This window comes from Lutra lutra, chromosome 1 (genome assembly GCF_902655055.1).
Source record: "Lutra lutra chromosome 1, mLutLut1.2, whole genome shotgun sequence".
NCBI classification, from domain to species: domain Eukaryota; kingdom Metazoa; phylum Chordata; class Mammalia; order Carnivora; family Mustelidae; genus Lutra; species Lutra lutra.
In genome coordinates, this window is record NC_062278.1 from 114,633,191 (window position 1) to 114,655,517 (window position 22,327).

General features: G+C 36.3%; 1 protein-coding gene and 1 long non-coding RNA gene across 3 annotated transcripts in view; both read left to right on the forward strand.

The window, feature by feature from the left end:
- The window catches only part of CCDC50 (coiled-coil domain containing 50), a 64,909-nt gene extending 48,771 nt beyond the window's left edge, over window positions 1-16,138 (forward strand). For both annotated transcript variants that reach the window (XM_047733012.1, XM_047733022.1), the window contains 6 exons: window positions 64-179; window positions 605-649; window positions 746-850; window positions 2,637-2,716; window positions 8,044-8,150; window positions 9,708-16,138. In XM_047733012.1, coding sequence (XP_047588968.1) covers window positions 64-179; window positions 605-649; window positions 746-850; window positions 2,637-2,716; window positions 8,044-8,150; window positions 9,708-9,727 — 473 coding nt within the window. In that variant the 3' untranslated portion in view covers window positions 9,728-16,138. The remainder of the gene's footprint in view (window positions 1-63; window positions 180-604; window positions 650-745; window positions 851-2,636; window positions 2,717-8,043; window positions 8,151-9,707) is intronic.
- LOC125102181 (uncharacterized) lies at window positions 2,723-7,392 on the forward strand. Its single transcript, XR_007128065.1, has 2 exons — window positions 2,723-4,061; window positions 4,279-7,392. It is a non-coding gene; the product is annotated as an uncharacterized LOC125102181 (long non-coding RNA).
- Window positions 16,139-22,327: the final 6,189 nt, after the last annotated feature.

The following is a 22,327-nucleotide window of genomic DNA, read 5'->3' on the forward strand; positions in this document are numbered from 1 at the left end:
TTTAACTTTTGCATCTTTTCAGAAAACAAATGCATTTGCCTTATGACATTGAGTTTTTTCTAGGAATGAAGCCCAGAGGGATGGAAGAGGCTGTCTCTACGCCCTCGCGAGTGGCCCACAGAGATCAGGAATGGTATGATGCTGAAATTGCCAGAAAACTGCAAGAAGAAGAAATTTTGGTGAGTGAATTTTCACGTAGAACTTTAGGTGATAATCACTAGGTTTCCTTGAATTGAATCATTCTTGAGATTATGTAATAGGCATAATGAACCTCTATGAGTTGAGAAGCTGGTACCTTTTTTATGGGTGGAAAAATCAAGACAATGGGAATGGATTGTTCAGTTTTACTTACTGAGTAAACATTAGCAACAGAATTCCATATCCCTCTCTCTCTTTCACTGAGTCCTGATAATCCTTTAGTAATCTGGTGTGGAATTTGATAAAAATAGCCCCTGTTCTGGCTGGTGAAAATATACTAACTAAACTTCAGGGATGTTGATTACAGCTGGTTTGAAATACCAATTTACTTTTATGGAAGATTTTTTAAAATGGACGACACAGATTCTAGTTAAATGACTCAATTTTGTGTATTTCTATACCGTAGGCTACCCAGGTGGACGTGAGAGCAGCTCAAGTAGCCCAGGATGAGGTGAGTTCATATTCATTTGGCCAGTACTCTTGAGAAATATCCAGTAGTTTTTGCCCACAACTCTGCAATCAATGGTATTGATTGGATTTTGTTTAGGAAATCGCTAGACTTCTTATGGCTGAAGAAAAGAAAGCTTATAAGAAGGCCAAGGAGCGGGAGAAATCATCTTCGGACAAAAGGAAGCACGACCCTGATTGGAAGGTAAGTTCTGTTTATTGTTTCTCTGATTTTTGTAACGGGGACTCTACTTTTAGGGTAAATTCTGCAACTGTATTTAGGGTTTACAAATTATCTGTATTGCATATATGGATCTAATTTGTAAAAGTGACTTCATTACAAAGAAACTTAATTCTTCAAAGTAACTGTGAAAAGATTACTGCTAAGATTGAAAACTCATTCCATTGATTTTAAGATCAATTGAGGTGCAGGTGCCTCTGGTCATAAGCAACCTTAGTTTCACTAATATTTACCTTACAGGAGAATGTAGTATTTTCTCATGCTTTCCTATTTCCCCAGTGGCCTTTTCTTTTTCTCTCTCTGCTTTTTCTGTGTCCTTATATTGTCCATCCATGATCATGTGCCCGTAATCTTTCTTTCCTCTGACATAACTTGATGCGTGGCAAACCGACAGATGCCACTAGCAACCATGGCTTAGGTCAGAGTGTAGGAACTGTCTAGCATGAGCTTGGACTGTCGTCTTCCCCTCATCAGTCAGAAACACTAGACAGATCAGTGACTGCCGTTTCTTCTGCTGTAAAGCAACGTCATTGTTGTTCATGGTAGTTGCAGGTCCAGGTTCACGGACATTACTCAGTAGTTACTGTGTGCAGTGCACCGCTCTGCACTTACCAGGGAAGGGCAAACATACAGTTTCCTCGTAATACTATAAAATGTAGGAGGGCAAACTGGACAGTGTAGACTGCTAACAGATACAAGGTCAAGCTGGCTGAAGAATGCAGAGTAGAAGAACAGCAGAGTTGCAGGGAGGAAGAATTCCCAAGGTAAAGGTTTTTCAGAGAGGGAGTTTGTACTAGGCCTGAGAGGATTCAGCTTGGGTGTGTATCCATGCCATAGTGATGTTTAGCACTGTCCCCTCTCTCTCGAACAAATTCCTCCCTTGGGTCTCTGGTTTTAGCACTGATTAGGAGGAAAAAGAAGACATAGAAACGGTGATAACAGCATTGCTCTACTGTTTCCTGTTGCTCAGTTATTCAGTTGTCAGTCTGAAAACAAATGAAAGCATTATTAATTATGTATAGGTCTCTCTTTCTTTTACCCTTTTAGTAATTCAGGATTTTCCTAACAAATGTATTTCATTTTAGTAGAAGGGCTCCCAAATGCTTCTGCTCTATAAGTTAAGCTACAAATAATTGCCCAGGAGTTACTCGGATTCTTTGTTAGCTCAACTGTGAAGAAGTAAGTATTTTTAAAAATCACAAATCAGGCAATAAAAGGGGAAGGCCACACTTCTAGCAAGTATCAAGAGTTCTTTAGTTCCTAGATTCTGTAATTGGTGCTGGCATCGTTCTTCTGTTAGAAAGGTTGAATTGAATGTTCCTTAGTTTCCTGGCTTGAAAATCACCATCCCCAAGTTACATGTTCAGAAATAAATTTAAGAGCACAGACCTACATTCCACAGACTCAGGAAGTTCTTGTCAGCTGTTGTGCAGCTTTATGTTAATAATGGGTGACCAGGCACGCTTCTGTCAGGGAGCATGTTGATGTGTAGTTAGCCCACTCATCTGGCTGCACTGACCACTTCCAGCATAGGTTTGTGACTATAATTTTTTTTATCTGAGTGACCATATGTAAAAATTTCTTACTGTTGTTGTTCATGTGAACGTAAGTTGAAATTGCTATAGTTTGATATGATTTAGATATTTTCTAAACCTAACAATCTTACCATTTGCTGTTTTCTATATGTATGTTTTTTCTTTTCCTTTCTTTTTCTTTTCTTTTCTCTTTTTTTCTTTTTTCCTATCCTTAGCCAAAAACAACTAAATCGGCACACTCAAAGTCGAAAGAGAGTGATGACCCTCACCGTTCTAAGAATGACAGGCCAGCACGGTAAGATGCCACCTGAAAAGGGGAATGAGGAACTTGACCTTGGGGTGAGTAAGGAGATGTGGATAGTCTGAAAAGAGTGTTCTTTGGAGAGGAGATCCAGAAATTGGCATTTGTGAGGTGGTATCAAGTCTTGCAGGATAATTCTCAAACGTTGTTTCTTAAACTGGGTCGATCAAGTCCAATCAGGAAGATCATAATTTTACAGAAACTAGGGCGTATAAAGAATGATGTGTTTTTTGTTAGGACAAGTTCTTGTGTTTGCATTCACAGCCCTCAGATAAGAAGGGATGAACTTAAACAATTTCCCAGTAAAATCAGCTTTTGAAGTTTTACTGAGTTTTCATGGTCATACTGGTGTGTGCTTGATATTTACACATGCTTAAGTTCATTTCTGCATGAGTCTCAAAGTCTTGGCACTTTCTTGAGACATGGCAGACTATTCTAAATCCAACTAGATCAAATAGCTCTGGCTATAGTAGATGTACTTTTGGACTTCTCTCAAACAGCCTTGGGTCATAGTTCAAGGAGTAGTTGCTATCTTTCTACCTCCTACCTCAAGTTAGCAATATTTAAGTCTCTGAGGAAGCAACCTTTTTTTGTTCTTTTTGTCCTTTATTGCTTCCTGTGGCTTTAAAAAAAAAAAAAAACCTGATTGGAATAGAAAGAATATTATATACAGAAAGACAGAATTAACACTAAATTTCACATTTTGAAAATTCTTTTAAAACTTTGAATATTGGTCCTAATTATTAATATATGTATTAGCTTTTATCACATTGAAAAAATATACACTGCTGTTGCTACTCACTGCCCACACTTAAGCTGCTGACTTTTTGACTGAAAGTGAATATGTTTAGTGTCCTTAAAAGGCCACATTGTTTTGGGATGTCTGGGTCTCTCAGTCAGTTAAACATCTGACTGTTGATCTCAGCTCAGGTCTTCATCTCAGGGTCATGAGTTCAAGCTCCATGTTGGCTCCACACCCACCTACTTTAAAAAAAAAAGCTGTATTCTGTTATTAAAACCCATGGGCTTTTAGAAGATAATATCCTTCAGAAAACTACATCAGGTTTGTAAGGCTCTTAGGGCAACAGTAGTATATTCTATCAATTGTTTAAAGTTAGTTCTTCTTGTATCTTTTAAGTAAGCACATGCCAAAGGTTTTTTTGTTTTGTTTTGTTTTTAATTTTTTTTAATTAACATATAATGTATTATTTGCCCCAGTGATACAGGTCTGTGAATTGTCAGGCTTACACACTTCACAGCACTCATCATTGCACATACTCTTCCCAACGTCCGTTACCCAACCATCCTCTCCATACTCCCCTCTCCCCGACAGCCAAAGGTTTTTTTTTTTTTTTTTTTTTAAAGATTTTATTTATTTATTTGACAGAGAGAGATCACAAGTAGACGGAGAGGCAGGCAGAGAGAGAGAGAGAGGGAAGCAGGCTTCTTGCTGAGCAGAGAGCCCAATGCGGGACTCGATCCCAGGACCCTGAGATCATGACCTGAGCCGAAGGCAGCGGCTTAACCCACTGAGCCACCCAGGCGCCCAGCCAAAGGTTTTTTTAAGGCAGACTTTATTTTCATCCCTGCAATATCCAAGTAAAATAAGAAGTAATTAATGTCTTCTCAGTAGGTAAATAAGTGTAGTTTATTATGTTTTCTTTAGTCAACTGAATTAAAACATCTTTTGGGTTTTTCTGTAATCTCCTAAATTTTGGGGCACTTTAAACACTAATAATTTTGACATCAGATATGATAGACCAGTCTGGAATGTCTATTTAAAAAGATGTATTAAAGTTGAAAACAAGTTTCTGAAATGTAAGTTACTTTAAAAATATTTGGTATATTGAAGATGAATAAACAAATGATCCAGTATTAAAAATAGCTATTTTAAATGAGTGAAAGTGACCTATGACTGGTAGAACTGAAGTCTTTTATTGACTTGAAGGGAACATTTGTCTTTGTCAGTTATAGAAAGATCATATGTATAGATATAGATCTAGATATAGGTGACAAAATAAAAATGAGAATTTTATGAAATTTCTATTTTATAGTTAAAAAGCAAGCCTATTACCACAGATCTTGTACAACTAATATTAGAATATATGCTTTCTGGTTAGTCTGTGGTTTCCTCTTTTACATTTTCTATTTCCTCCTTCACGTTTAAGTATGGTGGATTTACTTATCTGTTTGTACACAAAGAGATGGATTTAAGGATCATGGAGCATCCTAGGTCTAGAAGTTTACTTCAGTGTAGTGATAATAGTAGTAGAGGGAAAACAGATTATCATGAGAGCTTGTAACATTCATGGTCCAAAATCAGTTTCTTTGTCCATTACAAGATTTTCTACCCTCTCTAAGGAAATGCAAAGTCAGTTGGCGATCTGACTTAATTTAGACACTTTATAACTGAGAAAAGTTTCAACCAAGTTCCAAAATCTTTGGAAGTGTAGGATTTTATACTCATCATACTCCTGGTATTTTATTTGCATTCTTCCCTTAGAAAAACATAAGCATTTTAAAAATCTCATTTAGTTTCTACAGCATTCTTATGAGTATGAAATATATTTACCTCTATTTAGTCATTCATCAGATATTTGTTGAGTGTCCTAATATTTGCCCATAGTTAGAGTAAGCAGCAGTTAGCAAGAAAGAACTGTTTTTTGTTCTCATGAAATGTATCATCTAAACAATAGTATAAATAACTATTACCATGTTAAATGCTTTGGATGAAAAGTGCATGGTATTATAAGAGAATAAGGAGATAGCCTGGTCCGGGTATCTTGGAGGGCCTCTTCAAGAAATGATTTATTTAATTTAATTTTATTTATTTGAAAGAGAGAGCATGAGTAGGGGGATGGGTGGGGAGAGAGAGAAAGAAGGAGAAGCAGACTCCACTGAGCAGGGAACCTTACTTGGGACTTGATCCCAGGACTCTGTCATCATAACCTGAGCCAAAACCAAGAGTTGGATGCTTAACAGGCTGAGCCACCCAGGTGCCTGAAGAAATGATTTTTGAGTGAATTCTGAAAGGTATTTGGCTGTGTTGCTGACTTAAACATTTAAATTATTTTGTGAGAACAATAGGAGACAGGTATTCCTAATACTCTAAAATTGTGAAACAGATTATTGGTTAGCAAGCTTTTCCTGATTTTGAATATGAATATCCTTAGCTTTAAAACAGCTGTCTCCAGTGCAGCAAATAGCTTGATAGGACTACTGGAAGCCATAAGCCAAGATTTGTTTGGTGTGTAATAAAAAACTGGGCAGACATAGGGTGCCTGGGCTGCTCAGTCAGTTAAGCCGTGGACTCTTGGTTCTGCATTGAGTGGGGAGTCTGTTTGAGACTCTGTCTCTCCCTCTCCTTCTGCCCTTCCCCTGCTTGTATGCATGTGTTCTGTTCCTCTCTAAAATCTTAAACAACAACAACAACAACAAAAAACAGAAAACAAACTAAGCAGACAGGATACGAAGAAAACGGAGCTCATTCTAGGTTCATTTGTTTAGCCCGTGGAGACCCTAGCCCGTGGAAGTTTTGTGTGTTGTTTCACACGTTAGCATCCTTTTCCTTGATAGGTTGATGGTAAGGCAGTAATCATGGGTTTTTGTTTGTTGTGTTTTTTGTTTTGTTTTTTTTTTTTTTTGAGAGTTCCACTTGGCTTTTGTTTTTCTGGGTTTTGATCACCTAATATGAGAGTTTAATGGAGGAGTGAAGATGAGGCTCTGCCATCCTGATTACCAGTACTGTTTTCTTGGGCCTAAGCTACTTCTTGAACCACCTTCTTCTTGAAGTTGAGTTTCTTAATTCTAGAGTCTGATCGTTTGTCTCAACTCTTCCTGCTAACTCCTAACACTGCTTTTTAAGGTACATGTTATAAATGTTAGTCAGTAATGAAAGAAAAACACTATGTATAATTTCTAGTATTTGAAAACAAGTAGTTCAAACTGAAAAATAAGAAAAATAAAAAATACTGTATCATTTTATGCTCACATTATATTATATATTAGTTATATATGTAGAACAAAAGCATGAAAATATAAAAATATAAGCCAAATACCATTTGAAAGTATAAGATACATATGTGTGTGTGTATAGTCTTGAATGCAGATACTGCTGCTGATAAAATTACACACGTGTGTAGCACAGTGGAGTGTAGTGAAGAGCACACTGATTTTGAAAAGGAGTTGAGTTTGAGCCCCACCCCTGCCATTTAACAACTGTGTGAGCTTGGACAGATCACTTGCCTCATCTAACCCAGTGTAACTCTGAAGTATGTGTGTGATAGCTGCCCTGCAGACTGGTCCTGAAAGTTCATTGAGATCATCTGAGGAGAGGCCATAGCACAGTCCTCAAGCTTACATCCTGTGCTGACCTGTGGCAGATTCCAAATACCCAGAGACCTGCTGCTTAGAGACCAAGGGAGAAATTTAAAATCACTTGTCTTTATTCTTGCATGACAGAGCCGTTTGTATCAAATTCATCATACCTTTCTGAACTGCAGTATATTCGTGCCTTCCAGATTGCACATATGGTTAAAAACAACGTCCTTCAGTGTGTTCATTTGTTTGACGTACTCTGTTACCTCTTCTGGCTCCATGCTCTAGTGCAGCATTTAATACACCTCTGATGAGAGATTTTGTTCCTCATCTTCATCAATGCCAAGTGTTTGGGGAAAAAAAAAAGTCACATGATTTTAAAATAATTACAGTTTTGGAGTAATAAAAATTCCCCAGTATTTTTAGATTTTGTCTCCTTTTGACATGAAAAGTTGCCAGTGTGTGACTGTCCTTTCCTTCTCTAAGCTCGGTTTTGCCACCTAGTGGACTGAGGAACTTTGCTCTAGATTTTATAAGCTGAGCCATGTCCTCGCCCTCCCCTTTCCTTTTTACCTGTCCTCCCTCCTGACCTGCCACCCTCACCCTCTCTTTTTCTTTCTTCCTTGCTTAACTTTATTACTTCCCTTCTATCCTTTGCTTTTTTCTTCTTTTTCTTCTTAAAATCTACCAAAACAAAGTCAGTTTCTCAATGGCAGTGGTCATACATCTCATTAATGTTTTTTCTCTCGTCCTTAGCACAATGCCTCCTACATATTAGGTGCTCAGAAAATAATTTGTTTTTTTGAATTATGTATATCAAAGAAAAGGAACAGTAAGATAAAATAATTTATTCAAGGTTATGCAACAGGCAAGGAACTAAGACGAGAATTCTACATTGTGGCTTTGCATTTCTACTAAAATGTTTTTACCATGTATTCCAATGAGAGGTGGAGTTGTAGTCACCACTAATTAAAGTATCTCTTTAAATTCGGACTTCCCTTCAGGCCACCACCACCTATCATGACGGATGCTGAAGATTTGGATTACACTCATTTTACAAACCAGCATAATTCCACGCGTCATTTCTCAAAATCAGAATCCTCTCATAAAGGTAAGAAAAATATATGTGATCAAGCTTAGGATTTTTTTTTTTAAACAATCCTCATGGTATGGTGGAAAAATCAAATGATGTCTTATAGATTGCTCTAGAGTGGCAGAATAAGTTATTGTTTCTTTTGGAACATCATTATAGTATTCTTCATTTGTTAAAAAATATAAAAGATAAAACAGAAAACAAAACACCCTAACTTGAATGCCAGATTGTCTTATCTTATGTATGTGCATTTTCCTGTAGGGAGAATTTGTAGCTTTTATCAGATTGTTAAAGGGTGAGTGTAAACAAAACAAAGAGCAAAGGGAAAAGGAAAAAAAAAAAAGAGAGAGAGAAACCAAGAAAACAGACTCTTAACTGCAGAGGACAAAGTGATGGTTATCAGAAAGGAGGGGCAAAGGGAGGGTGGCTGGAATAGGGGATTGGGGTTAAGGAGTCACTTGTGATGAGCACCAGGGGCTGTGTGGGAAGTGTTGAATCACTCTATTGTGCACCTGAAACTAATATTACAATGTATGTTAACTAACTAGAATTTAATAAAAAGTTAAAGAAAAGGAAAGAAATTAAAATTAATGAAGTACACACATATATATACAATGCACACAAAACTTCTGTCACACAAAAGAAAATCTGGGCAAAGGAAATGAAAGAATATGAAGTCTAAGTTGGACCAGATCTTTATTTTACTTATTTATTTATTTTTGTGCCAAATCTTTACAAAGAAAAGAATGGTTGCATGTAGCTGTTCTTCCAAGCATACACATTCACTCATAAAATGAAATAATGAAAAGGTGGTAATTCTTATATTAATTTTCTCATCTAAAAATGGAAGTGATTTTAATAGTGTCAGTGTTGTCAGGATCATATAAATAAAATACATGAAAGCACATTGCAATAGTCTTTATAAATATTAAGTCCTGTAAATTGATACCTGTTATTTGGCACAGCTTTGAAGATTTCTTAGGTCATGTTTTTATTATCCTTTAACAAATCTAATGGTCATGCCTTCCCAAACTTCTTTAATTTTTTTTTTTTTCGCCCTGTGGTCATCACAAAATACCAGTATACAGGTGCTGCTCCAGACTAATTAAATGAGAATTTCTGGGAGCAGGAGGTTGCCAAGCATTTATATCTTTTTAGAAAGCTCTCCTAACCCAAACCCTCTCCATTCGGGCATTCATACAGGGTTGATCAGACAAAGGACATTATGTAAAAGGCAGAATTAGTTGGACATTACCAAAACAATGCCATACACTTTAATTTCCATCTGTTGGTGGACTTTCCAACGTGGCTGGCTTAACTGGAAGTAGCTCATGATTTTTTTTCCCCCTCAAATTAATGCACTACTTTTTAGGGGAGGTCTTTCTATCTTTGACGTACATTTGATATACAATACTAAGATAACATATCGACTCTGTATGTAAATATTTTACAATCAAGAACAAAGAAGACATGCATAGAAATGAAGATAAGTGATTTTGGCTGAGCAGGGAGAAAGCAGAGCATTTCCAAGGTTTTTTCCTTAATGGTGTTTCTTCTTTTTTCCTCCTTTCCAAGGTTTCCATCATAAGCAGTAAAACCCTAGGAATCTGCCTTGAGAACGGACTCACTGTAGCAAACATTACTGGATGATACAGAATGCATTCCACACTCATTTTTTTCCTCCTGTGTTTGTATTCCTGGGATTTATCTTCAAGTGTTCTGACCATAAATAATTTTAATTCGTTTAAAATGTTTGGTTATTCCTGATCACTTGGGCAGTACAGGAAAATCTAGCTTCTGAATATTGGCCACCTCTCTGCTACATATGCTTCCTGGGATATAATATCTAAAAGCTCTGTGAAATGTCATTTTTGTTAGGTATGGAGTACTGGTATCTAGAGACTAGGCTTTATTTAGCAGTTAGAATTTTGTGGAGATTATAATCAGAATAAAACATAATGTCTGGAAGCAATACAGAATAAAAGAATATAAGAAATAGCTTTTTTCGTGCATTAGTGTATGGTATATTAAACAACCTTTTGCTTTTTGATTCTTCAGGAAAATTAAAAAAAAAATCGCAACCATAAAGTATTAAAAAAAAAAGAAAGAAAGAAAGAAAACCTGGAACAGTTGGAACATGTTATGTTGACCACCAGGACTGGTAGCAGTTTTGTATATCCTTATAAGCTGTCCTGGGAGAATTGACCCAGATGTCATTCTCTGACACTTTCCCTCTGCTTCTGCTTAATAGCAAGTCTTTATGAGGCCTCTGGGCATTGGGCTATTTATTAGTATTTATTGGCAAAAGTTTAATTCTATGAAATATTAACTCAGGTCTGTGCAAAGTCAGCTGAAAGTGAAAAAGTAAAAAAAAAAGGGTTGTATCCCTTCTCTTCTTTTACATTTACATATAGAGCCAAGTGAAGTAGAATTGGAAAGATGTTTATGTAAGTGGTGATGCCGTCATTCTCTCTGGACATAGATTGATAAGTTTTCCATTTGCTTAAAAAACAATGGTACTTGTTGGCAACCACTCAAAGAGTATTTTATCTATCAGTCAGTAGTCAGATTAACTCAACATGAAGTTGAAGTGGATACAGTGATTCTTTATCCAGGTATTTAGCTCCACATATTCGGTAGTGATTCATGGCATTGGATTCCTTTGTACAGGACCTTTAAAGCCTTCTTTGAGAAACCTAGTCTTTGTCCAGCTTCTAACCTTGTGGAAATGCTTATTTTCCCATACTAGTTAGTTAATATAAATGGCAATCTTGGTGTGTATATATATATAGATATAGATAGATAGATATCTATATATATAAAATTTCCCTTCAGCTTAACTTTCTGTTATTTTTCATTATATGAGTCTGACATTTTTGACATTCCAGTATAGTGTTTGTTCAGGAAAGAAATATGGAGATGACTAGAGGAAAAAGTGGTTAATTCATTCTTTTCCCACTGGAAACTGCCTATTTTTTGCCTTATCTTTCCGGATAGTCTTTCAAGTCAGGCAATATTCAAGAAGCTGTTTAGAATTCTGAGTGGATTTGGGTCCTTTCATTTTGAAAAAGATCTTTGGTTCAAAAAGTTTTTGGACTGCGGAAGTTTGGGTGAAAGGTAGCTAAGAGTCAAGTTTAGGGAAATGATAATCTAGAAAGAAAGAAACACTAAAATATGAGTCAAGAAATGGGGAAAGAGAAAAACAAATAGGACTGTGAATGACCCTGATGAAATGAATGAAGCAGTCTTCAATTCAGTAGGCAAGGGCAGATGAAATGGGGGTCCTAGCCTTAGTCAAATTCTAGAGGGTGCTTTCAGTATCCAAAACTTAGGCCTTGTTGACTTCTATTAATGCTATATTTTTCTTTGTCTGCCCTGTGATTTTGTTTCATGTTTTAAAAAGTTTTTTTTTTTATTTGTGTTAACTTTTAAGAAAAGAAAACACAATGTATTTTTATTTTGATAGGCAAATGGGCAACATCATTTGCCATATTTTTATTTCATAAATGTTTATTTTTCTATCTCATACAATGATCAGATTTACTTTAGGAATTCTGCATTTGTCTTGCTTCTTATATACTCTAGCCAATCATATTTATTACTGTAAAATGCTGTCTGGAGATATTTTCATTCAAAAAAATGTTAGGCCACTTAACGCTTAACCCTTGGATATTAGTGTTTCAGCTGTCTTAGTGCCCAGAGGTGATAATTCCCTGTGACACCTAACTCAACATCTGTATTGAAAATTTGTTAACTTTTTTTTTTTAGGTTTTTAAAAAATTAGAATTTTAAAATATTTTTATTTTTTGTAAAGCAAACACTTTTAAAGAGTATCAGAGTAATTCTTTTCTTATTAGTTAAATCCTCTTATTCTCATTCAAATATTATTATCTTTAAGATTATATTATCTTTTTTTTTAAGATTATATTATCTTTAAGATTAATTATTACCTTTGACTATAGAAGTAACTAACAACTATATTAAAAGGAGCTAACAAACATTCTTCACTGTGTTCTCTGCTTTTCACTTTGTTATATTTATATAAATATGGAAACATTTTGTTCCTCTTTCTACCACTGGACCACAGGCAATTTAATTTTTAGGCCTACAGTGTATTATGCGCTAATGTGGTGATGTAAACTAATATGCTGGCCTTGGAAATCTGTTTCTGTACTTCTTTTCCCTGGAGGCCCCATTAACACTGGTATTGCTGAGTGAGCACAGTATGTTATGGAGCCTTCTCATAAGGCTACTGGATGTGGATACCCTCTTCCCCCAACCTAACTTTTTGTAATTCATTGCCTAGAAGCAAAGTCAGACAAGGGTCAGATTAAATGTTCTGAGTTGAAGAAATTTGTAGTGTGAAACTGTTGTTAGACGTAATTATTTTACAGGAGACTGGACAGTTGCTACATATGCTTCAAAAGAACATTGAGATTTTTAGAAAGTAACTTTGCATACCTTTGAATTACTTTTTCTCAAGTGACTTTACAACAACCAGCAACAGACTAATGAACTGCAAAAAAAGACTTCACAGTTTTTGATCATAGAGAAACATCTAAATTAGAAAAGAAAGATATGGATAGATATTTCCCAGGAGGAAAACCTTTTCAGATTTTCAGTGGCCACTTGGATCTCAATCAACATAGTCCAAGGTGTGTGACCTTGGGCCTTGTGTTCCCTGAACTCTAGAAAATTGTGAACTGGACCCATTTTCCCCTTTTCTTCTCTACTGTGGTCTGCAGCCGAACTGGATGGTGACTAAATTCATTGCTGGCTCTGTCCACACCTTTCCATCGATGTCAGGACTTTTCAGTATAAATATAGTTAACTTTTAATGGATAATTATTTTTCCTCAATACTGTCAAATACTCTCTAATTTTTGTGTTGTGCCAAATTGTTCTTTGGAAACACCTGCTATGTAATATGGTGCATTCAGTTTACCACATTTGTGGTTAACATTTTAGGGCCTTGATTTTTAAGGGGTGTTGCCTTTGTATAAAAATCACTTCGGGGAATATCAGGATTATTCATTGATTCAGTGATGATTATCTTGAAAGGAAACTGGTGACTGGATATAAGATCTTCCCTCTAAATAAAGGGAGTGAGACCCCAGTGTAATCAGCTTTCCAAGGGACTGAGAACAGAATAGAACTGGCACTGAAAGGCTTTTTTCCCTTTTGAGAAAACAGTATTTCTGTGAAAGGGAACAACATTTAGGTTGTTTTCACCAGAGGTAGTGTGCCATATTCTCATAATGCTGGCGTTTTAGAAACAATCATAAAATCACCAAAACCTGTTCTTTCGGCCAAAAGGAAAAAAACGGATTTTTAAAGTACTTTGTCCCTTACTCACTGCTCATAATTAGAGAAGTGACTAGATACAGTGGTGCCATTTTCTCCTCACATCTGGTGGTGCCTGTGAGTCTTAAAGCTGAAACTGCTTATCTTCCTGTTGATAAAATCCTGTTTTTCTCCTTTAGCTTGTAATAGGGACTGTGGTCAGGGGGAGCAAACTGGAGACTGTCCTGATAATGCTGCATGGGGCATAGTGTCATCCAGATTCCTGGTCAGAGAATCTCCCTCACCCCTGAAGATACTAAGGCTTATTAAAGGGAAGGTCAAGGCTGTTGTTGTCCCTGCCATTTAACGGTTGGAAATGCTGAAATTTACTTCCAGAGAAGTAAAAAAAGAAGGGGTAAACTGAGAAATTTTACTTCTTACAGAGTCACTTTTCTGATGAGGCTTGCCCTTTTTGCCAGCAATGTCTCAAGGAGCAGTATTGCCTTAAGTTAGTTTGATTCTGACCAAGGTCAGAGTACTGTACTTCCGATATGTGAATGACCGTCAACTCTCCTTTGAGATCTGAAATTCACAGGTGATCCGCAAACATCCTTGCCGTCAGAAACTCCGGATTTCCCCCCACTGAGCTATGCATGACCTATGTACTGATGGATACATCATTTCATTGAGTTGCCTCTCAGTCTGTGAACGAGCAGTGGCATGACCAAAACAGGCTGGTGGAAGGAGAGTGAGAGTTTTCCTCATCAGATTCTCTAAGTTATTCTGTATAATTGAGAGTTGACTGTCTTTCTGTTATATGGTATGTAGAAGATACTTCCAGAGGTTTGTATTGTGTAGCGAAGTCAATTATTACTGTTTTGTGAGGATTTCACCAACACTCTTGTGTTTTTAAATGCGTACCATTGACCAAAAGAAAAAAAGAGAGAGCGAAAACCAAACAAAACAGAGTCGTTTACTTGAAATGGGAGCTCCTTTGACATGAAGAGTGTTTCTATTTTATTACTTTTAGGAGAAAATTAACCAGGAAAACTTTTGCTGGTAAGGAAGACACCAGAGTGTTTTTATAAGGTTGTGTTTGATGCCATAAATTGACAGAATCATCTAAGTAATTGTGTTGATTTGTTGGAAATATCTAGTGCTGGAAACCATCTTCTTCCCTTCTATATTTGTGAATACTGCCTAGAAACATGTTCCTAATGCATTTCATATGCTGTTGTTTATTCTCAGCAAACTAGAGGATGGTTTTCTCCTTTTGAATAACTCTTGATAGCATAGCAAGCCAGCATTGTGCTGGTTTCAGCATTTCAGATGAGGACAGAATTAATTGTGCATCTTAGTTAGTGCCCCATTATTCATTGCTGAGGTTCATATATAAAGAACAGGAGACTTGAAAGACAGGGTTTTTGAGGGACATGTCCTTCACAAAAGAGCAAGGACTAAGAGCAGCTATAGACAGCTAAGAGAATATACCATTACACATTGCATATTTAGGCTGTATTTTTGTTGCACTGAATTTCAGACGATAATTCCTGAAATAGTTTCTAGCTATTAAATTTAGTAAGAGGGTTTTTGATGTCAGAATTTTTTTTTATTTCTGATTGAATTAGCCCCTGAAATCACGGTAGGCTATAACTTAAGCTCTTGCTATAAGCAGAAAGCCAAATGCCCTTTTTCAGAAGTAGCTATATTTTTCACCTGCCTCTTAAAAGCAGTCCAATATTTGTTTCATGAAGTATTATAAATAATGAGGAGATACAGGGGGAAGATAGCATATAAAAATGGTGTTCCACAATGAGAATTCTCTGTAAGGGGGTTTTCCTTAAAAAGAATCCATCCCAGAACAACATTATATTTTAAAAAGGTGCTGGATTATAGAGTTTCATGAGTACATATAAATCAAGTTGCTCAAGAAATGAGAGTGGTGCTGTCATTTGTCTTATAATTCAGAAAAGTGCTTTCCCGAGAGAGAAATTGCATAGTGCCCAGGCAGTTTTGGATTCTTTGGTAAGAAGTCCTTTGACACCGGGAATGTGGATATGTTTAAAAAATGAGTGAACTGTTAACCCAGGTGCCTATCAACTTGTCGCCAAGCCCCAGAAGGAAAGGCAGCTTTGAAATAGCTACTTCATGGAACTGAACAGAACCTTAATGGAATCCAGTTGTCTGTCTGAGGACAGAAAACAAAAGAGGCCACCTCAAACCACATGCCTATTTAGAGATTAAATGAAACTGTGAGGGACACTCTGTGGATGCCTTAAAGGTGACTGGTGTTGAGTACTGGTGGGTATGTGTGCACCCATCTGGGCTAGGCTGACGGAAATCATCTATTTCCGTTCACCTTCACACAGCACAAGTCGTTCCTGTTCATGACCTCATTGAGGAACACAAGAAACATGGTGCTGGTGACTTCCGTGTGTCTTGGGAGGTTGAGGTGGTCATGTCAGTCAGCACTCTCCAGTGCTCCTGCCTCCCTTAAATGCCAGTTCTACATCTACATTAATTCATCTATGCAAACTTACATTTTTATGGTTTGTTTTCTACTTATGTCCCATTTGATTCTTTAAATATCAGGTTTAACATTAATATTATGAATAATTTTTAAACCAAAGTATGTATATGTCTGTGTGCTTGTTTTCCTGGATGGTTTGAGGCAAACACCAGTCTGGTCCTTCTCTCTTAATAAAGTCATCCATTTGTTAAGTCCATGGTCTCATGTTTTCTTTTTTGCAATCAAGAACTTGGGAAGTTCTGGAAGGAGGAGTATTTTTTTTTTAAATGATGTAACCCTAATATATAGGGTTAGAATTTTCTCTCATTCCAGTTCCATCCACGTTCTATAACTGTGTATAGCCCTGATGATAATATCTAGTACATTGAAATTGTCAACAAATACTCCCAAATCTGATGCTGATACCTAGTATATTGAAGTCCTCAATAAACACTCCTAAATCTAAAGTTGCCTAGAGAAGTGGCCTAGGGAAGTGTGTGTGGTGGTTGGTGACTTAGTTTAATGTATGTGGGAGAAAAACAGTTAAGTGGATATTCACAGAATAATCCGAATGATTGAAGACTCCATGAGTGCAACAATTCAAGTCTATCGTTGGTCCTCTGTGGATTTTGAGAAAATAGATAGAAACAACTACCACTTAACTTTTTATCTTTTTTTTTTTAAGATTTTATTTATTTGTCAGAGAGTGAGCACAAGCTGAGGGAACAGTAGGCAGCGGGAGAAGCAGGCTCCCTGCTGAGCTGGATGGGGGCTCCATCCCAGGACCCTGGGATCATGACCTGAGCTGAAGTTGGTAGTTTAACCAACTAAGCCACCCTGGTGTCCCTGACTTTTTATCTTATAAGTTTGTTTCCTTTTTTTTTTTTTTTTTTTTTTTTTGGTAGACAAGCCATGATAATAGAAACCGATGGCTGCAGAAATTAGGAGGTATCTTGAAAATAAGATCCTATTTTTCATAACTACTAAACAACTTTTAAAGTGATAACTAGCACATTCTCTAGGCCTTAGTTTCTTCTCTAGCAAGTGTAACAGGAAATCTAAATGATCTCTGTTAATATATCTATACTGACACCCTACCGATGTATAGGCACGCCGGTGATGCGCAATGTTGAAGAAAGTCGGTATGTCGATTTCAACCTTCCTTTTCTAAAGAGTTACTGGATGAAAACTGACAGTGAAAGAAGTAGACATATCCACAGGCCAATTTAAAAAAATTGAATATGTAATTAAGGTAGCTTCTTTACTCTGTCGGAGGAGGTACCTGGTATGATTGGGTGAATTTTGTGTAATATGGCTGAGTTGGACGTTAAACTCTGGCCTTGTGCAGAGAGCTGTGGCACACTAGAAAGCCCCTTCCTAAAAGGCAGCCAGGAGAACATTTACCTCCTACACCTTGGAAATCGGGTGACATCTTTAAGAAGTTTTGGGATTACTACAAGTCATGGGTAAGGGTAGGGATTTGAGGATTGTTTTTTGGCTCCCCATTATATCTGGGTTACATGCTTAAGGACATGAAAGGCTGTGACATAGTGTACTAAATGCATTAACAGGAATAAAGAGACCTGGGTGCTAGTCCTGGCTTTGAACTTGCTTCAGGACCTTTGGGACACCACTTAACCATTGCTAACTCAGTTCTTTTACATAGAGTAGTAAGCACATTGCAGCAGAGTTGGTGATCTCTAAGTACTCTGTAAGTCCAACATTCTGGAATTCCTGCTGTCAATGGCTGCTGGGTTCCTTCAAGGTGCCTCAGAAAGAGAGTACCCTCATACAGTACTGAGGGCCTGGAAAGTCACAAAGACTTCCTAAACACTTGGCTGAAAGGCCCCATTCCTGATCATTTTTTTTTTTAATTTTTTTTATTTTTGACAAAACTTTATTGTGTACAATGCGATGTTCTGATGTATGTATACATTGTGAAATGACCACCATGAAACTAACACAGCCATCACCTCTCTCATCAGCTTCCATGGGTCTGTGTGTGTGTATGTGTGTGTGTGTGTGTGTGTGTGTGTGTGGTGAGAGTGCTTGAGATCTACTCTTAGCAGATTTCAAGTATACAGTACCTGATGACTAGTCACCAGGTTGTATATTTGATCCCCCAAACTTAAACTGAATGTCTATACCCTTTGCTGACCATGTGTTCTGGATTGCACTATCCTGTTGCTCCTAGTTCCACACCCAGAAGACCACCGAGAACCAATTTTGGTTTTGCTGATTTTATTGTCCTTCTGTTCTCTATTTCATTCATCTCCATTTGAATTTTTATGATTGTCTTCTAAGAATCTTCAATATAGTGGTTTTTCTTTTTTTTTCTAGCTCCACAAGATGTAAAGTTAGGTTATTGATTTGAGATATTTGTTTTTAATATATGCATTTACAGTTACAAATTTTCCTTTGAGTATTGCCTTTGTAGCATCCATAGTTTTGATATGTTGTGTTTTTTTTTTTCTTTTCTCTCTAAGTATACTCTAATTTCCCTTTTGATCTTTGTTTTGACCAATTGGTTGTCTAACGATGTGTGGCTTAATTTCCACATACTTATAAATATTCTTTCTTCTCTTGATTCAGCTTTATTACTTTGTAGTCAGAGAAAATACTTTGTATGATTTAAATCTTTTAAAATTTCTGTAGACTTTTATGGTCTAACAGTTTCTCCTGCACAGCATTCCATGTGCACTTGAGAAGAATGGTAAATGGTGGTTGTTGCATTGGGTGTTCTATATATTTGTTAGGTCTACAAAGATTTACAGTGTTGTACAAGTGCACTCTTTCCTTCTTGATCTTCTGTCTAGCTATTGTATTCAGAGTGGTGTATTGAAGTCTCCAACTATATATTTCCCCTTCAATTCTGTTAATGTTTGCTGTGTTTATTTTGAGACTCCGTTTGGTGCACATGTGTTTGTTATGTTTTCTAGATGAAATTAACCCTCCTATGTAATGTCCTTCTTTGTCTTTTGTAGCAATTTTTGACTTGAAGACAATTTTTTCTGGTATTAGTATATCCACTCAGTTCATTTTCCCCATCTTTTCACTTTCAGCCTATTCATGCCATTATATTTACAGTGAGTCTCTTGTAGATAGCATATAGTTTCTTGTGAGTTTGTATGTCCTGTGAAAACTGGACAGTTGAATACTATAATATGGTAACCCTGGAGGCCAGGTTCTTCCTTTTACCTGGAGTTTTTGTTTTTATTTTACATTTTGATTGCTGAAGGTTGTAGCAGTTAATTTATCTAGTGACTTTTCCAAATTGTTTTTTGAGGGGTTTTTTGTTTGATGTTGATGTTTTGTTTTTTTGTTTTGTTTTGTTTTTGTGTGTGCGTTTACAGAGATTGTATTCCTTTTATTTGTGGTCTCTGTAGTCTCTGTTTCTTAGCTTTTGTTCATCTTGTGTTTGATGGACATTTTCTTGAACACTAGAGGTGAGAAAAGGAATCTCTTTTAGTCTTTGCAGATTGGCTTTGTTCTGAAGGCTTCCTTTAACACAACTGGATTTTCACTGAGGTCAAAGCTGAAGATCTTCTGAAATCTTTTCTGAGTATTCATTTTGCCTTGAACTTGTGCATGGCTTTCTAAATTCCCCCACAAATATGGTGGGTTTTTTTATTGTTCCTGTTTCACAAATTTTCTCCCAAGTTTCCCTCCTAAGACTTAGTCTATGTCTCAACTGTAATGTCTTGCCTCAGGGTCTGCAAATTGTCCATCCACTTTTGCAATGTTTTCAAATAATACCCACTGCTTTTCTGTCCTCAGTGAGTTCCAAGTTAGAGAAAACAGAATGAGAACCTTGCACCTCGCCTTGAACTAGTCCCTCAGTTAGGTTAGAATAGACGTATGCAATAATTTGCAAGTAAATTCTGCTCTGCTTCCTCTGGCACCAGAAACGGGTACCCAACTGGAAAGGCAGGCTGCTGTCTTCAAGACTGCTGCCCAGCAAGAAAAGCACTGAATGCTTTTCTGTTTCCAAGTTAAATTTTCATGAATCCAATGTTTATTTGGTTACTGTAAGCCCTTGATTAATCAGAGTTCTGACAATGTTGTTGGTTCTGACAATTTCTGCTTGTGTTTTTGATATTTCTCTGGGGGAATGGGAGCTTGGGGCTATGTACTTGGTCACTTTGCTTACATCACTCTTGGCAATTTCTTAAAAAGCAAATTGTCATTTTATAGATCAATTTGGAAAATTTATTTCATTTTGTTTTCATAAATAACTAGGGACTAATGAATCATGGAGTACTAGTTAGACAGCAAAAGAAGTGAGGGAAATCTCAGCCATGGGCTGATCTCCAGAATATATTTTTAAATGAGAAAAGCAAGGTAGAGAAAGCATTAAAGTTTTCTACATGTAGCTGGAAAAGGAGAGGTGGGGGGAAATGATGCTACTGTGTATGCATTTTTTATAACAAGTAAAATGGAATGTCAACATTTTTGAAGTTAGCTCTAAGGAGGGCAGAGAAATACATTTGTAGGGGAGATGTGGAACCCAGGCATAGTGGCATATACCTGATTTTGTAGATTTGATGTTAGAACCAGATACTTTAAATAATTTCGAGACAAAATTGTATACATTAAAAGGAAACTATAAAAGTCAAAGTAAAACGAAACAATGAAACAAACAACGAAACAAAATCATACAGAGGGACTATTTCAAATGGTTTTATCTATATATGAAATTATATCTTTTCTCTCTTTCTATACACACACACACACTATATATATATATATATATATATATATATATACTACCAAACTATTATATATATATAGTGTGTGTGTATATATATATATACACATATACTATATATATATATATATATATATATATATATATATATATTTTTTTTTTTTTTTAGAGAGGGAGGGGTTGAGGGTCACAGGGAGAGGGAGAAAGAGAATCTTAAGCAGGCTTCATGTCCAGCACAGAGCCTGACATGGTGCTTAATCTCACAACCCTGAGATAATGACCTAGGCCATATCAAGAGTCAGATACCCAACCAACCAAGCCACTCAGGCATCCCTACACATACATATTTTTAACAATATTTTCCACCATTTTTGTTCACTGGAAAGGCCAAGAAACCTAGAAAGAATGGACACCCTAGTAGCAATGAACATATTTTTCATACTCAAATTGTATGAAATATAATTTGAAATATTATTATTTCATAATGTTTAATATTAATGAAATATATTTCATAATATTTTTAATATTATGAAATAATATTTCAAATACTTGAAATATTTTCTACCAAAAGAAAACAGACTTTAATAGAGATATGGCTAGTTTAAGTATGAGCTCACAAGATAAAACTGGAATATCTTTATTACCAAATAGCAAAGAAGTTATCAAAGACTACTAGGGTCATATCAAAAGGTCCAACTAGCCAGACATAGGAGGTTGTGCATCAATAAAGATAATAACTGAAATTAATAGAAGCATATCAAATATGTTTATATCCATGTCTTTATAAGCATTTTTATCCTCTTAAAATAACCATTACTGCTTACCTATGACAGATGTTATGGGTCAACTCATTATTTTTGAAAACTGGTGAATAAGGGTAATAACTGGGGATTTATCTTGCCTGGTATTTTTTATATATAAGATGGGTAACTTATTGATGAATAAATGAATAGTTGATGAGAGTACGTTTCCCTTTATAGAACATTTTAACTGGTAGTCAAATAAAAAAATGATAGAATGAGATTATGATCATTTTGCAACCCTCAATTAATAGCTCTAGGTAATGATCACCAACATTTGGTATCATAAAAGAGAGAATTGGATATTATATACCTCTAAATAAAATACTAACAACAAAATTGCCAAGTTTTTAGATTTATCTACCAAACTATAGGAAGTAGAGGGCATTAAAGAACACTTTAAATAGGAAATAAGGTTGCAGTCTACAAAATCGGACTCTGAGAAACTTTATTAAACAAGTAGCAAAAATTCCCCAAAATGAAATATATTTGTGAGGAAACTGGAGAGAAGGAGGAGTATAAGAGGCGAGCAATATTTTTTTTTCCAAAGATGTTATTTTTTTTAATTTATTTGATAGAGAGAAGGAGATCACAAGTAGGCAGAGAGGCAGGCAGAGAGAGAGGGGGAAGCAGGCTCCCTGCTGAGCAGAGAGCCCAATGTGGGACTCGATCCCAGGACCCTGAGATCATGACCCGAGCCGAAGGCAGATGCTCAACCCACTGAGCCACTCAGGTGCCCCAAGATGCAAGCAATATTTTAACTAATTGCAAATAAACTGAAAACAGAATTTATAAGGTGATGGGGAAGATGTGCACACTGGCTGGATATTTGATGATATTGAGGATTTAGTGCTGAGTTTTTAGGTGTGATGATGTTGGGGTCAGACTAAACAAAA